Here is a 16,713-nt window from a genome sequence, read left to right as displayed (position 1 = left end):
GAAAATGAGATGAACGGTGGATGGCTTGTTGAAGTAGGGAATTGACAGAGTAAGAACAGATTTTTGGAGAGAAGAAAAGGAACTCGACTTTGGACATGTTGGATCTAAGGATACCTGTAGGCTATCTGGATAGAAATATCTAATAAATATTTTGATCTATGTTTTTGGAACCCAGGAGAGAGATCTTGGCAAAAGTTAAAGATTTGAGAGTCATTGGCCTATAGATTCATTCATGCACTCATTCAACAAATATGCACTTGCTAACTGCTTTGTCCCAGGTATTAAATACAATGATGAACCAAGCAAATATTTTTCTAGTTTTCACACATATCACAGTCAAGCCTGGTAGCTGGTAGCATGGAAATAAAATAACACAGGGAATATGTAATAAGCAGAGATGAGCACAAATGCTGGAGAACACCAACATTTAAGAGGTGGACAAAAGAAAAGGAGCAGGATGATGGTTTGAGTGGATGAACACTTGGGCTTCCCCCTCCCAAGGCCTTGCGCTAATCTAAACGAAGTTTTCAAAATACATTGGTTGCTTTTTCTGGAGGCAGGATTAAAGTATGTTCACATTCACTCTGCTTAGAAATTCATGTTAAGTCGTCCTTAAAATAAGGAATTTCACAGGTTGGAACTGAAACAAGTATCAGCCCGCAAGCAAGTGACACAGACAGAGATGAGCAGGAGCTGGAGATCAACCCAGATTTTCACATTCAGCTCTGAATTTCCTTGCTATTGTTAGATGGGTCTTAAGTCAAACTTAATGCAGGTTGTGGTTGGATTTCCTTTGTTATGGGCTGTGGGGTAAATGTGATGTTCACATTGTCACAGTAGAAAGAGATATTATGCTCTTTTGCCAGGACTTTGAGTTTTACTTATTTATTTGTTTTTACTTCTCAGTTCTTTTAACCCAAGAGGCAGCAACATCTCAGGCACCTACCAAGTAAATGTCAACTGAATACCCGGGTGTGGGTTGTTTTAAGAAGTGAAATTTCTTAGTCACTTCTTCAAATGAATTTTGTCTTCTTTAAAAAAAAATGGTAGTGTATATATGTGTTTCTTTTTTTAATTGATATAAATGGCATAAACATTATGTGAGTTTCAAGTGTAGAAGACAATGATTCAGTTTATGTATTTACTGTGAAATGACCACCACAATAAATGTAGTTAACATCCATCCCTACACATGGTGCCATTTTATTTTTAAAAAGCAAAGTATGATTATTGCATATTCTAAAAATTAGAGCCACTTCATCTAAAATATCATAGATGGTGTGTTTGATGTAAAAATTAACTGAATATTGTCTTTTAATTCTCAGTCAAAACATCTTTCTTATGCTAAAGTCCAATTTAACCAAAAGAAAAAGAATAATTTGTAGGTCCTTTTTTAATTCTCCAAAACTTGGTGATTTCTTTTTGCATGCGTTTATGTGCATGATATTTAACAAATTTATTGGTGCATGGATAGGTAAACTTGCTTCCTTTTAGTAGTGGGCACAATCTAACTTTTATTGCTAACATAAACCATATTTATGAATTATTTGTTATACATTCAGACTAGTTCATTTTCTTACATTGTGTTTCTTAAAGGTATGTTTCTTATTTCAAAGAATAGTTATTTAAAAAAAAATCCCTTCCACCAACTACTTCTCCATGACCCTATTTTTAAAACAGGAGATTAACACTAGTCCTATAGACAGATCTCTCAACTGGATTCCACCTGTGATACTCACAATCAGAAAACTTCAGAGGCAGAGAGGGAAATGACATGCAGAAATTATGTATTTCTTGCCGTTTATAAATATGTTCCTGAATATACCATAAAAATAAATAAGCAGTGGATAATTAGATGTAATATCAGATATCTTAAGGGAAATTAATTATACCCAGCAAAAATAAAGCAGATGCAAAATTCAGAGGTTAAGTCATTTTGAACTGTTGATTACCTTTTTAGAAAGTTTTATTTGTGCTCAAAAGAATTTGTGTTTATGGTTCAAGGTTTGGGGCTTGTTCTTTGCAGGTTGGCTTTTTAAAGAGTCACACTGTGGTGCCTCTTGAAGTGAGAGGAACATCTTTAAATCTTGTTTGGTTTGAATGAATGGATAGCTAATCCCGATCAGATGTTTCTTTAGAGAATAATGTTTAAAAACTGTTATGGAATTTAGCTATCCTAGCTGATTCTTAGGTAGGGTGTTTTCATCCCAGTTGTGAAGGTCTCAGAGGTCAGCCAAGGTCACCATTTATTTAAATCATCTTTTGTTTCGGATTTCCTGTTGAACTCTCTTTTTTTAACCATTTCAGAAATCACCCAGTTGTTGTGTCATAGCTTTCCATAACCCCTAGATTCAAAGATTCAAACCAAAAAACCATCTTCATAACTAAATGACTGTACCCTCCTACATAACTCTAACTAGAACAGAACCTGAAATTAGACTTCACATTTTCTAATCACAATGAAACTAATATTTGGAATTCTCTCATCAAATGTCTTCTATTTATGACACTTCTGTTTCTTTTGTTTTTGTTTCCCCAGGACATTTGGGCTTCCAGGACAGTTTCGTCACATCAGGTGTTTTTAGTGTGACTGAGCTAGTAAGAGTGTCACAGAGTAAGTATAATTTTGCCTTGATTTGATACAGTTTTGCCTTGATTTGATACAGTTTTGCCTTGGGTTTTTTGCTTACCTTTTGCCTCCTAAAGACATAAATCGCTTTCAGAATATCCTTTTCATACACCTTTTGGAAGCATTTTGCCATGTAGTTTGTTTGACAGCCAAGAATTTAAGTCAGAAAAAATTAAATATTTTAATGTGAGACATAGGGAAAGAACTGAAATCCTGAGTGTCTCAGGTATTTCCTAGCTTATAGTGTGAACCTGGTTTAAAGAAGTTCTGAAGCTTCTGGATTTCTAAGAAATTCAGCATTTTAAAAGAATTTGTTTTTGACCTTTCAAAGGATGCTAATGCCCTTAGCGTGAGTGACACCCTGCAGCATGATCATTACCAGCTTGTCAATAATCACCAACAACAGTGAATTAAAAGTACCTGTCACCACCCTGTCCCATTGATCAGAGGGTTATTGATTGTATTTGGCTATGATATAATCCAGACAGTCCAAGGAGAAGGTATAGGATTCCCCCCAATTCCCTGTACCCTGCCACACAGACACACATATACACACTCTGTTGCCGTCCCACAAAGACTTCTCTTTGTTTTTATTTAAAAGTATACCTACAGTAACCTTGAAACTGACATAGTATCATACATCAACTATACTTCAAAAACCTAATAATGATTTTCATCATATTTCAGATAACTTTGCAGGTCTTGAAAAGATCATACAGACCTTAGGCATTGTGCCTGTGATGCTTGATGGTTTAAAACAAAACAAAAGTTTCTGGCTCACATGAAAAGAACACATTTCTACACTGACTATGGTGTTCTAGGTCCCAATACCAAGGGAAAAGATAACAAATATTTAAATTTTATTTTTTAATCCCCTTTCTACTTCAAAATACCACTTGTAGATAAAATTTGCATTGTTGAAGTTGGTTTCAAGCTGCATCAAATTCTTTGAGGAGTGAGGTGGAGTAAAAATAAATATTTTTATTTCAAGTTCATACCCTCCATTCACTGTATTACAGTCTCGCAAGCTTGACTGAGTAAGCAAGTCAGTCTCATGACAAGATGTCAGATCAAGCAAGGCAAGCTATCCTGATTCTCACAAGCTCAGGTTCTGTCTATTCTTATTTCTTAAAAGTACAGAAAGTGGGATACCAAGGTATGGGCATGGAATACAGGGGTAGAGGGAAAGAGAATCTGTCTGCTAAGCATAGGTTGTCATGTATGTTACGTAAAATTAATCCTTGCAATAAACATGTCAGTTAAGATATTACTCTCATTTTTACACATGAGTTAAATCAAGAATCTAGTTAAGTCATTTATCCAAAGTCAAACAAGTAGGCAAAAGGTTAAATCTGTGTAGTGCTAGAATCTGTATGTTTAGACTAACCCAAAGGAACTTGAAGAAATTTGCAGCCTGAGACTAGACAGGGAAACAGCAAGAAGGTAACCATGGTTAGTGTTAGAATTCTAGCACCAGAGTCCTTGGTTAATGCTGTAATCTTCTGGTGTAGGGATGTTGGAAACCTAGAGAATGAAGCATTATGAGCAGCAAGTTTATGACTTGGAAAGATGAAGTTGCTGCCATATTATGAAGTGTTCTAGGAGTACCAACAGCAAGCTGGAGACTAGATTTTCTTGTTAACTTGGTGGGTATATTGCTGCCACAGCACAGCTGATTAGCCATTGACAAATGGTAATGCATTCATATGTATATTTTTTACTTTTTAAGATTTTTAAAAGGTGATCATCATCCTACTTTTTTCTTATAATTTTAATAGTAATATAGAGTATAAGACTATAACTATCCTGATGGCATTACTGGGACATACATTCATTCATAGATCCCTTACAGGATATCACCTTAGATTAATGAGTAAAGAAAACCCTCTTAAGATTGGTGCCCAAGACCTTTTGTAGTCTACCCTGGCTGCTGTGCATCCTTTTAAGTTTTCATTACTGTCAGTGTCCTAAGACCTAGGCCATTGTAGGCCAAGGCCCACACTGCTCACCATCCGCAGAATCACAGCCTTCTTCCACGTTCTCTGTGTCCTTTAAGGTCTTATATCCCGAGGCTTCTCAGGGCCCATCTTGACGAGACTTCCGTCAGTCTGCCCCACACAGTTGCCAAGGAAATTCTCAATCTGCCTTGAGAATTGCCAGGGGCTATGGTTGGACCGCACATTGAATCTGCAGAGGGACCTGGTTTGTTTCCTGTCCCTGTATAGGGCCGTGTTGCTGATGCCTGGCATCCTGAGCGTCCTTCGGCTCCCAAATGCTTTTCGATTCTGCACTCTGCTGTGTAATCGCTCTAGGATTCACTCACACATGGCCTCATGCTGACTGAAACTGTTTGGCAAGAGTGGGACTGGGCTGTGTCAGCGAAACTGTGGCTTCAGGCCAAAGTGCCATGCAGAGCCCCCTCCCTCCCGCAGATCTATAATCCAGGTTTGTCAGGGTCTGTGTCTCAAGATTGCCTTGGCTGCTGGGGGAAGGATCCCCCGCTCACACTTCCTCACCCACACACTGTTCTGAAAGACTAGACATTCAGGTCACATGATGGCGTCAACATCCTTAACCGTTCCTTACAGTGTTGCCCCCTTCCCCACAGTAGAGATGCTAAGCGTCCACTTAAATGCTTCAGTGGACACTTTTTCCTGATAAGTGGGGCTGGGGTGCATTTGCAACCCTGAGATAGAAATAAGCTAACTGGCATATAAGTTAATTTCATGCATGATGTTAGTCCTGGAAGGAGCATGATGCTAAACTAATATGAAAAGTTATAGTAGCTAGAGTGTATCAAGTACTAAGTACCAGGCCTTGTGCTAGACATCATTCAGTCCTCCCATGGTTGCTGTTATTGTCCCTTTTTGTAGATGAAGGAATCAGTGATGCTCGAAGTTCAGAAACTTGCTCTTTTCATTTTGCTGTACTCAACTGCCTGTAGACATTTTGGTCATGACCTCTCCTATAACCAACTGTAGGGCTTCCCTGATGGCTCAGTGGTAAGGAATCCACCTGCCAATGCAGGAGACCCAGGTTAGATCCCTGGGTTGGGAAGATTCCCTGGAGAAGGGAATGGCAACCCACTCCAGTATTCTTGCCTGGAAAATCCCATGGACAGAGGAGCCTGGTAGGCTACAGTCTGTGGGGTCACAAAGAGTCAGACACGACTGAGCAGCTAACACACAGACTCCTATAACAATTATAGAAGCAAACAATCCAAAGATTCTGTACTTTTACTAAATTATGATTTCTTGTTAGAGTTGATAAACTTTTCAATTATTAATTTTTGTGTTAAAAAATTAAAATGATTTTTGGGTAAACCAAAACAAGTAAAGTACTTAATTACAGTTTTTTCCTGGATTTGTTTTCAGGTTTGATTTTTTTCTTTTTAACGAATAGACTTTAGAGAAGTTTAAGTTCATAGTTTTAGATTAACAGATTGTAAAGAATTTCAATATGGCTTCCTCCCCAATTTCCTGTCTTATTAACATCTTTTGTTAGTGTGGTACATTCATTTTAATTGATGAGCTGATACTGATATATTATTATAACTCAAGTTTGTAGTTTACATGAGGGTTCTTTGTGTTTTACATTCTATGTGTTTTGACAAATGCATCCGTTATTACAGAACAGTCTCACTTCTTTACAAATCACCTGTGCCTCCCACTTCCCCAACCAGGGATCCCTTTACTCTTTCTATAGTTTAGCCTTTTACCTGGATGTAAAAGGTAAAAGTTTCTAATGTCCTCACTGTCTTAGAATTTCTTCCATTGTGTTGCACAGTTCTTATCTTCCTCCTGTCTGTCCCAGCCCCACCCAGTCCCCCCATCACCACTAACTGTAACCACATACGTGGTCCAGAACATTCACACTGATGGTGGCCTTAGCTTGAAAATTTTTTCTCTTTCTGGACCTTTTGAATTTAATTTTTAAATTTGCTAAACAAATATTGACATTCCCCAGGTTTCCAGTTAGTTTCTGTTTTTAGTTTTCCTCCTTTTAAACTTAATAGAGGAGGGAGATGCTATTTCAGTGTTTCCTCAGGAGGATTCACTGAAATAACTATGTGCTAAGTTTGTTGATTATAATCATGTTACTACAGGGTGGCAGTGGCAGAGAAACGCAAGGAAGGGCTGCCAGCTTAGCCTTGCACGTTCAGAGATGAGGGTCAAGTGACAAGGTTGCTCGACATTTAATTATCCTTCTCACTTGCACACACCTGTTAGAATCAGAGGCTCCTGCTGCTGTCTCCCAGCAATTTCCCTCTTTCTTTACCTCTTCCTTTGCATCATCCATATGTGTGTGTGTGTGTGTTTATGTGTGTATTAGTTGCTCAATCGTGTCTGACTCTTTGCAACCCCATGGACTATAGCCCACCAGACTCCTCTGTCCATGGGATTCTCCAGGCAAGAATACTGGAGTGGGTAGCCATTTCCCTCTCCAGGGGATCTTCCCGACCAAAGGATCAAACCCAGGTCTCCTGCATTGCAGGCAGATTCTATACCATCTGAGCTACAAGGGAAGCCTGTCTGCTGTGTACCTAACTTTTAATTTTTTGCATCATCTGGAGTCCGTGAAAGGCAAGAAAGGATAGTTCTGGTTTTCTTAGCAGCAAAGCAAGTCTGTAGCATAAAAGTAAATGTACATTCATTCTTTTCCTACCTTTTCCCTCCCTGTGCTTGGACCATCTGAAAGTAGTTCTGGTTATTTATTACTTTGTTCTGGGGGAGGGAGGGTGGAATACAGACCACTAGACACGTTGCCAGAGAGAAGGGAGAAGTCTTCTCTGCTCTGGGGGAGGGGGTTTACAAGTGCTGACAATGAGGTTCAGAGTCAGTGAAGTTGTTTTAGCATAATACTGTGAGGAAAGAGGCAGGAACCATCTGTTGAAATGGCTCTGACATGATGCTGCATTTTCAAACAAAGCCTTCTAGAAGCATTTTCAGATGGGTCTGTCTCCCATAAAGTTGCTACAAAGAGAGCCCACTCCACTGGCAGCTGAATGATGCCGCTTAGATGGTGCTCTCTGTCAGCACCCTCTCTTCTTTATTTGGCACCAATGTTTTCCTCAGAGTGAGTGCTTTGAGGCTGTCAGATATTCTGCCTGGTATGAACCCAGAAAATCCTCCTTAAAAAAAAAACCCACTCCTTCTGCCCATTTCCTTCTAAAGTGCTGACTCTCTTGAAGTTGGTGGAGTGACTCTGAAACCTTAAATACTTCACTGGGAAAAGAGGAAAACCGCAAATACACACAGGCCATTGTGACTCTGGCCTGACGGGTTCTAATTTTCTAGCCGTGGTTTGTACACCCGAGCCGGCTGCAAGGGTTAAGTAAACTTCGTGGCTGGGGATGACTTCATGGCCCTGGAATTTTGAAAAGCCAGGGTTCTCAGTACACTGTGGCCAGCCTTAGAATCTTTGGGTGTGAAAACCACTCTCAGTTACCCAGACTGATTTGGGGTTCCCATTGCACTGCTGCAGAATCGATTAAAATCCAGCAGCTGAACCATCCTGGCTCTGCCACAAAGCCAGGCTGCTGGGTGGCTACAGAATTCCCGAGGTGTTTGTCAATGGAGAGCAGGAGTGAATGGAGGAAGGCGTCTGCTCAGCCTGGCATGAGGTGGCACCCTAGTGGCTGTTTGCTGCTTTAGAAATGCGCACTCTTCTGTATTCTCACACGGGAATCGTTGCTAAGATCCAACTTGCAGTTCATTCGTAAAATTCTTTTTGAAGTCTCTAGGTCCTTTGTGCATCTCTGGGGAACCCACATCTACACCCTTGGTTTTCTGGCCAGCAATTTAGTAGGAACTCTTTTGGTAACAGTCTAACCTGCCACGATGGAGCTACTACAACAGAATTAACTCGCCTCCAAGGTACAACAAGGAAATGAATCTCTTTGACAGGGACAAGCCCAAACTTGAAAATTACAAAATGTTCTTGCAAAGAAAGGCTCATGAAGAAATTAGTATAGGATAAGAGATTCCGAATGTCCTCGTCCTTCGGGGGCGCCATTTTAAAGATTTGCTGGGTTTTAGGTCTTCATTAAAGTGGAGTAGATATGAAACTTTCTTTTCTGAACAAGTGGCCTATTGGTTCACCTTTGATCAGGGCATGGAAATTATTTTTAAAAATAAGATTATATTCTTACGCAAGTTCTTCTTTTGAAAGAAACCATTTGGGCTTGAGCATTAAAGGAAGAACCAGAAAGATTATAATAAAAAATAGACTGCAGCCCTAGCATGAACAGTGGCTGTGACCTTGCCTCTTGTTTGCCATTACACAATTCAATGGCAGCCCACTCAAACTATGCTCTCGATCAATATCCTATTAAAGCAGCACAAAAAGTCTCCATAAACTTAGTGGTTAGCTATGTTTATAAATGGAACTCGGCATAATTAGATGGTCAATAGCAGGCTCTACTAGTAATTTTAAAATGAACATCGCACATTTTCTATCTGTAGAAGTCAATGGCACCTCTTCCAGAGTAAGGGTATCATGTGCAGCACACAAAAGAGTAGGAGTTCCTTTAAAAAAAATCAAAACGCCTATCTCCAAAGTGCAGTTTTTCAAGAAAATCTGTTGCATTATGAAATAGAGAATACTGATTGGCTCTGTATGTGTTTTTCACTTTGCCTGTCAAAGCCACCTTATTCCGAATATATTATGACATTGCAAATGTTTTATTTTCTAGTTTTCATCAGCCCCTCATCGAGAGATAAAGTAATAAATATTGCCATACTCTTAGGAAGAAAAAAAATGCCAGTCTTACTGGCTTAATTTAGTGGGTTTCCTCTACTATAATTCAATAAATTTTCAAAATAAATACTGAAATTGAGTTAGTTCAGAAGGATGTTTTGTAGTATAAATTTTTTCTTTTAATTTTCTTGACATATTTGGGGTGAATATTTGGACAGTAAGGCTGGCAACAAATGGAATGAACTGGCAGTAATAGAAATTTTCATCAAACTACTCATTCTTCTGAGTCCTGGCTCACAGTATGTGTGGCCAAACATGATTTTTTTTCCTGTCCTCCTCTCCTCACCCACTTGAGAAAGAGCCACATAAAGTAAAAAAGTGTTCCCACGCTCACCTACAAATTGAAATGTGCATATACCCTGTGTTGTCTGTTGTGTGCTCTGGCAGTGGTGTTATGATCACCATCTCAGCTGAAATCAGAGCTAGGATAAGGACAAGCTCATGACATCAGCAGACCCATCAGTCAATGCGGTGCATGAAGGGTGTGTTACACACACACCCCTACAGTCTTCCTGGTTGAAGCAGTGAGTTCTTATGGCAGGATTTAGACAGCCTCTTATTTTCTTTTCTTAGCTGAATCTTCTGCTAAATTTGCCAGACTGTGAATATTTTTATTGTAAAGACTTGACTCAGGAAAAAGCAAAACACTTAACACCTTGATGTACACACTGTTTTGTTATGATCTCTTCTCATCTATTCATCTGTTTATCATCTTTTCTAGGTAATTCTTTCTTTGGATGATATATTACATAAAATCAAATACAAGATGGCATCATGGTATTATAAAATAGTTATAGAGATAATAGGTGACCTGCTCTGCTAGCTGACTTTGGGCAACATTTAACCCCTCTCAGCTGTGTTCTCTTCATAGGTAACCATCATTTATTCAATCAGCAAAGATTTATTAAGTACCATTTGTGTGCTGGGCCTATGTCTGAGTAATGGAAATAGAAGCCCGCTTCAGGAGTGTTTTAAGGATGAAGTGGAAAGTGTCAAGCATCTAGCACATAGTAGATGCTCAGCAATGGTAACTACTGTAGTTATTATTGAACAGGGATTCTGTCTCTTATCTTTTACTCAGAGTTGATCTTTGAGCTGACCATACTATCAGCAAATTTATTTAAAATATGTGTGTGTGTATGTGTGTGTGTGTGTGTGTGTGTGTATATATAAATTAACAGGGACTGGTTATAGAATTCATGTTCTAAAAATCAATTTATTACCAGGACCATTCTAGTGACCCCTTCAGAGTTAGTAATTCTGATAGAATAAGAGCATGCCAATACTAGATCTAATTTGTCTACTTTAGGAATCCAAAAAATTTTTATTCCTCAAGCTTTCAGCCAAAGCCTATGTTTCTATGTTATCCTGGAAATTTCTCTTCCAGGGCTTTGAATGGATAGCAAGATATTTAAAAATCCTCAGTCTAAACACTGACATGTTAACAATCTTTTAAGTGGCCAGCCATACTGTGGGTTTTTTTCAGGTTTAAAAAGTATTTGGTTTTACAATATTTGAAAATTTCACTTTCTTTTTCATTATGGACATAAAAATCCCAGCATGCTGGAGGTCATTTCTGCCAATGTAGTTTTTAGTAAGTCTTTACTTATGCACTCATAAGCCTTGATTTTTACAGAGCAGATGTTTATATTCAATAAGTAACATTTAGGGAACTAAAAGACATTTTGGGGATTTCCAAAAGCCTGACAGAATTCTTATATTACCCCACAATAAGACTTCAAATACTATGTTGAGATTTTTGTTGGAATATAGTGTCCTCACTAACTCTTGCTGATTGTAGAGACCATTGCTGATGACTCTATAGGCATGTCAAGGACAAGGCTGATGGGAATCACACTCAGAAAAGCCACATTTTAGGTCAAATACTGGGAACGGATTTAATCCGATATGTGACTGATATGAGGACATACTAGCACCCAGAGTTTTTCAACAGGTGGAAGAGGAAAAAAACTAAACAGGTCTTGCTGAAAACATTGAGAATTGTTGGAGATGGCTGGATTTGTAGGTTGTAGGGATGGGACTCTGTTGACATAGTTTGGTTTCCTAATAGCTAATAGTCGGATAGTCCCAGTGCACTCTTGGTTAAGAGGGTTACGTTAGAAGCCCATCCCTGGTTTATAGATCATTGTGGTGAAAAGACCTTTTAGGCCATCAGATCCATCCCCTGTCAGAAAAGACTTAATCCCATGGCCCAGGCTGTATCGTATACTAAACGGGAAGCACATTCAACCTCAACCAAAAGCTGTGACGAAATGATACTCTAAAATGCAGATAATCAGTGTCGGTCCCAAAGGCAGAAGCCACAAATGCAAGAGACCTGTCAGCATCACTAACCCCACTGTGGGTTGCTCAGCTGGACCATGTGTCTGGCTCTTCACCCAGTGAAGGCACTACTGCCTGACACTCAGAACTCTAAAAAGAAAGAAGTGAGAAGGGAGAGGATGAGATAGTCATTTTGCCAGTTATGTGGTGGGTGATAAATATTTTTCTATTTAAATCTTATTAAATTCATCTCTCCAGTAGCCAGTGATGACGGAAAGACAAGGAGAAATGCGTGTTTCACCTGTGTTTCTTTGCAGGTATCTAGATATCTGGGCTCAAGGCCCTGCTCTGTCACATGTTTAGCTGTGATCCTGATCTTGCTGCTTAACCGCACAGCTCGTTTTCTTACTTGTCAATGAGAATAAATACAAATACACATTCCATGTCCCCAGGCAAGGATGAAATGAGATAATTCAGATAAAACACCTATTCCATTGCCTAGCACACAATAAATGCTTGATAAATATTAGTTCCTCACCATTTTCCATTAACAAGCTCATATAATTTTAGTTCAACTCAATAGTCATCTGTTGGATGTGAATGTATGAAGCATGAGTTACTGTGTGCTGAGAATACAGAAATAAGTAGCAGACAGTCCTTTGCTTTATAGAGTCGATATGGAAGTTTATTGAGACCCAAGACTGGACTTTATGATTATAGATAAAGTGCCTGAATATGCTTTATTTACAAATTGAACTCCTAATAATTATCTATCAAAGATGAACCAGCTTCATGGCTCATAGTGGGGAGGAAGGAGGGTATCAGTGAATGGTTCTTATTTTAGTAAAAGAAAAAAATTTTTTAGAAATAAAAATTCCTCTGTTTACCTTCTTGCCATCCCAGGCACACATATTCCTTACCTTTGGTTCTCAAAACATGAATGTGTGAAAATGGTGCTCTGTGTTAGCGATGCCTTTGAGAGGGTTAAAGCATTCTGCTGGGTTTTGGCACTTAATACTTCATTTCATAAAAAACATTGCTTCAATCTTATAATAGCAGGGAAGTTCATTTTCACATAGAGGGAAACCCTTGTTTTAGTTCAGTGCCTCTCTTTTATGTTCCATTCTGGAAAAACACACTCCCTGCCTTCATTGGCCAGATCTTTCAGAATGGAAGAAAGGGGAAAGGAGATCAGCGCATGGTTTACAGACCAGAAATCTGCTTGGCAAAGGAGTTGCTGAAGACTGTGGTGTTGAAGCTGCAGAGAAAGTACCTTTATGATTGATTTCCATTCAAGTCAGACTGACTGCAGTGTGGTCATTTTTCTAACCCATAACTGCTCACACTGCAGCAGTCTGCTATCTGCAGGGTGTCTGAATTATAGCAGTCTATGTCCGTGTTCCCTCTTACACAAATTACTTACACTGGTTTCTTTTTCCATGCAAATTCATCAGTTTTACAGCCCCTCGTAGCCACAGTCAGGAAACTCTGGCCGAGAGCACAAATTGATAAAATGAGTTAATTTTACTATACTTATTTTTTTTCTTTCTAAAAGCCCTTTCTCATAGGCAGTGTTCAGGAAGCATATTATGGTAAAAGGAAGATAACAAAGGAGTTGAATTTTCTTGCCATAAATTACTTTCCAAGTTAATTCCCTTTAACGACGATTCCAGATTTGCTTGAGTTTTCATAGCATTGTACGTTTACAACTGCGCCTTTGATAGGAAGAAGACCAAGTGTTTGCCCATGTTCACTCCTTTGTGCCTGTGACGTGGACTTTCTTACAAGATCTTTGCCACTGGCATGCCAAACAACACTAAATTGTGCTGGGTCCTCAGAGCTGTGTGCTGCCGTTGGACTTTTTTTGTCCCCTCTAGTCTTAAAGTACGAGTTCACAAAATCTCAGTGAGTGTATTAGAGTATGCACTCGAGAGAGAAATGGACCTCTCTTTTCTTTCAGTGCTTATTTTAGAAGTTGGAAATCCACTGCTAAGTCCTCATAGTGTTTCTTGGGGGATACCTACTGGCCATTATTCCATCTTCTTTAGTTGTCATGCAGATTTGAGGGAGGGCCAGGTGTGATTTTTAATCTTTAAAATGTAAACACCACCAGGGCAAGGGTTTTTATATATCTTGTCCACTGATGGATCTCAAGCACCGGGAGCAGTGCCTGGCACATTACAGTTGCTCCATAAGTATTTGGTGAACAACAACCTCAGTTATGCAGATGATACTGCTCTAATGGCAGAAAGTGAAGAGGAACTAAAGAGCTGGCTTAAAGAGCCTCTTGATGAGGGTGAAAGAGGAGAATGAAAAAGCTGGCTTAAAACTCAACATTCAAAAAACTGAGATCATGGCATCCAGTCCTATCACTTCATGGCAATTAGATGGGGAAAAAGTAGAAATAGCTACAGATTTTATTTTCTTGGATGCCAAAATCACCGTACACCCTGACTGTAGCCACAAAATTAAAAGATGCTTGCTCCTTGGAAGAAAAGCTATGACAAACCTAGACAGCATATTAAAAAGCAGAGACATTACTTTGCTGACAAAGGTCCATATAGTCAAAGTTATGGTTTTTTCAGTAGTCATGTATGGATGTGAGAATTGAACCATAAAGAAGGTTGAGTGCCAAAGAACTGATGCTTTTGAACTGTGGTGCTGGATAAGACTCTTGAGAGTCCCTTGGACAGCAAAGAGATCAAATTATTCAATCGTAAAGGAAATCAACCCTGAATATTCCTTGGAAGGACTGATGCTGAAGCTGAAGCACCAATACTTTGGCCACCTAATGTGAAGAGTCGACTCATTGGGCAAGACCCTGATGCTGGGAAAGATTGCAGGCAGAAGGAGAAAAAGGCAACAGAGGATGAGATGGTTGAATGGCATCACCAACTCAAAGGGCATGAGTTTGAACAAATTCCAGGAGATAGTGAAGGACAGGGAAGCCTGGCATGCTATAGTCCATGGGGTTGCAAAGAATCAGACACGACTGAGTGACTGAACAACAGTACGCAAACGCAGCCTCTCAGAGAAGATGTGCTTTTAACCATAGACTGGCCACACTGGTCGTTTAGGTAATACTCCCTGCTGACTCCCATTAAGCAAGTTATAAACTCAGTGCCTGTCATCTCCCAGGCAGAGTAGCTTGAAATTTTGGATAGAAAAAAAATTTTTTTCCATCATCCTCTCTTTCCAACAATGCAAGCCTGAGCAGATTGTCTCTGGTGGATGGCAGAAGTTCAATAACCACAACCTTATCCAACTACTAATGTGTACTGAAGAGCAGGTCATTAAGAGGGTTGGCTACTAAAGTAACCCCTTTCTTCCAATAGCCCACATTACTGTAATGATTCCTTAATAGCAAACCATTTATTAAGAAATGACACAAAGACTACGTTCTACAGATGACAGGAAAGAAGGGTGGGGGCAGGGGATGAATGATTTAGGAATAAAATCTAAGAGGCAATTCCCCAAAGTTAACCTTTTGAGGAAAACTCCTCGGTGGAGCAAAAATCCACAAACGCTTTAGGTTGGACTGATCGCAGTGCTAATTAAGAGGAATGAGAAGCCCTTTCTCACCATTTATGTGTATTTACAGATTTCTAAGTGTCAGTTTGTACCGCTTAAAGTTTGGGGGGAGGGGTGCAAATGGAGAGAATACATATTTACTCTTTTTAATTCAAAACATATTTATTGCGCATCAGCTGTTCGGGGATATAAAAGAGACTGTGGGATCTGTAGCATTAAAGGCCACCCGGTGTAACCGCCCAACTTCATGACCCAGGAAAGTTACTAACCCTCCTCATGCCTCAGTCCTCCCTAGTGGTGGTGTGAGGATTAAATAGGATGAGGAGCTTAAAGCTCTTAGCCAGGGTCTGCCCAAAAGTGATGCTTGGTCAATGTGAGTCCTTGTTGTTGGGATGGTGACGACCATGTCAGTGCTGTAAATGGTGCTGGTGGCAGAGGTAATGGATTTTCATTTTTATTATAATTATTCCTAGCATTATGAAATCCAAAGAGCTTAAGTGACTAAGTGACTTAACCAAGTTCCTCTGGTGGTTACTGGCAGGGCTAGACTCTATAAACAGTCTCTCCAAGGCCCTGACCAGCACTTTTTCTATGCTCTGGGATGTCTGTCCTTACAGAGCTTAAATTGCGCTCAATCTAGTTGGGTAGAAAATCTTATATATTAATAAGAGATAAAAAATGATGAAGTCTATGGTCAAGTACACATGGAGAAAAATCAGTTTCACAAAGTACGGAGCAGAAAGGAAGTGTTGTGGCTGGTCTAGTCCTTCCTTAACATCCCCATGTTTGATTGGCAGTGGCCATAATCTCTATACCAAACCAGCAAGCAGTTAGTCGTTAGCTTCAGAAGCCCAGCTTGACATCCTGGGCAGATGCATTTCCCTGATTTGCAAAAAAGACATAATACCATCATTAGCACATTTCATTATATACATCTTTTTTATATTTTATATTTATTAGAATAATATTATTTGCTTATTTATGCCCTTTCATTGTGTGTAATTAGAAACTTGCCTTTTATACCTATTCACTATTTACCAACTGTGAAAATTTTATTTTCATCCTTGACAGCATAGTTTAGGTCTCCATTCCTTTTTGCCAGGACTCCCAAATCAACCTATCAACTGATTTCCCCACCTCCAGAGTTATAGTCACCCAATGTTCCATCTGTATGCTGTTGCTGTACTAATATTCCTCACGCATGCATACTCAGTCGTGTCCAGCTCTTTGTGACCTCATGGACTGTAGCCCGTCAGGCTCCCCTGTCCATGGAATTTCCCAGGCAAGAATATTGGAGTGGGTTGCCATTTCCTCATCCAAGGGATCTTCCCAATCCAAGAATTGAACCCGCATCCCCTGCATCTCCTGCAGGCAGATTCCTTACCACTGAGCTGCCTGGGGAGCCTGCACGAGCAGCATTCCTCAGATTCCGTAATTATTCTATCACTCCCATTCTCAGAAAATGTCACGGATCCCACAGATCACTCTCTCAGTTTAAGCACCCATTCTTC

The 16,713-nt window shown here is 39.6% G+C and overlaps 1 protein-coding gene across 3 annotated transcripts in view; it reads left to right on the top strand.

The window, feature by feature from the left end:
- Positions 1 to 16,713, top strand: part of NFIA (nuclear factor I A) — a 400,772-nt gene that overhangs the window by 253,834 nt on the left and 130,225 nt on the right. For all 3 annotated transcript variants that reach the window (XM_070367937.1, XM_005891231.3, XM_070367936.1), the window contains exon 4: positions 2,540 to 2,614. In XM_070367937.1, the coding sequence (XP_070224038.1) occupies positions 2,540 to 2,614 (75 nt within the window). The remainder of the gene's footprint in view (positions 1 to 2,539; positions 2,615 to 16,713) is intronic.

The sequence above is a fragment of the Bos mutus genome, chromosome 3 (genome assembly GCF_027580195.1).
Source record: "Bos mutus isolate GX-2022 chromosome 3, NWIPB_WYAK_1.1, whole genome shotgun sequence".
Taxonomy (NCBI): Eukaryota; Metazoa; Chordata; class Mammalia; order Artiodactyla; family Bovidae; genus Bos; species Bos mutus.
The sequence above is the reverse complement of the archived record's forward strand: the minus strand, read 5'-3'. Positions and strand labels throughout refer to the sequence as shown.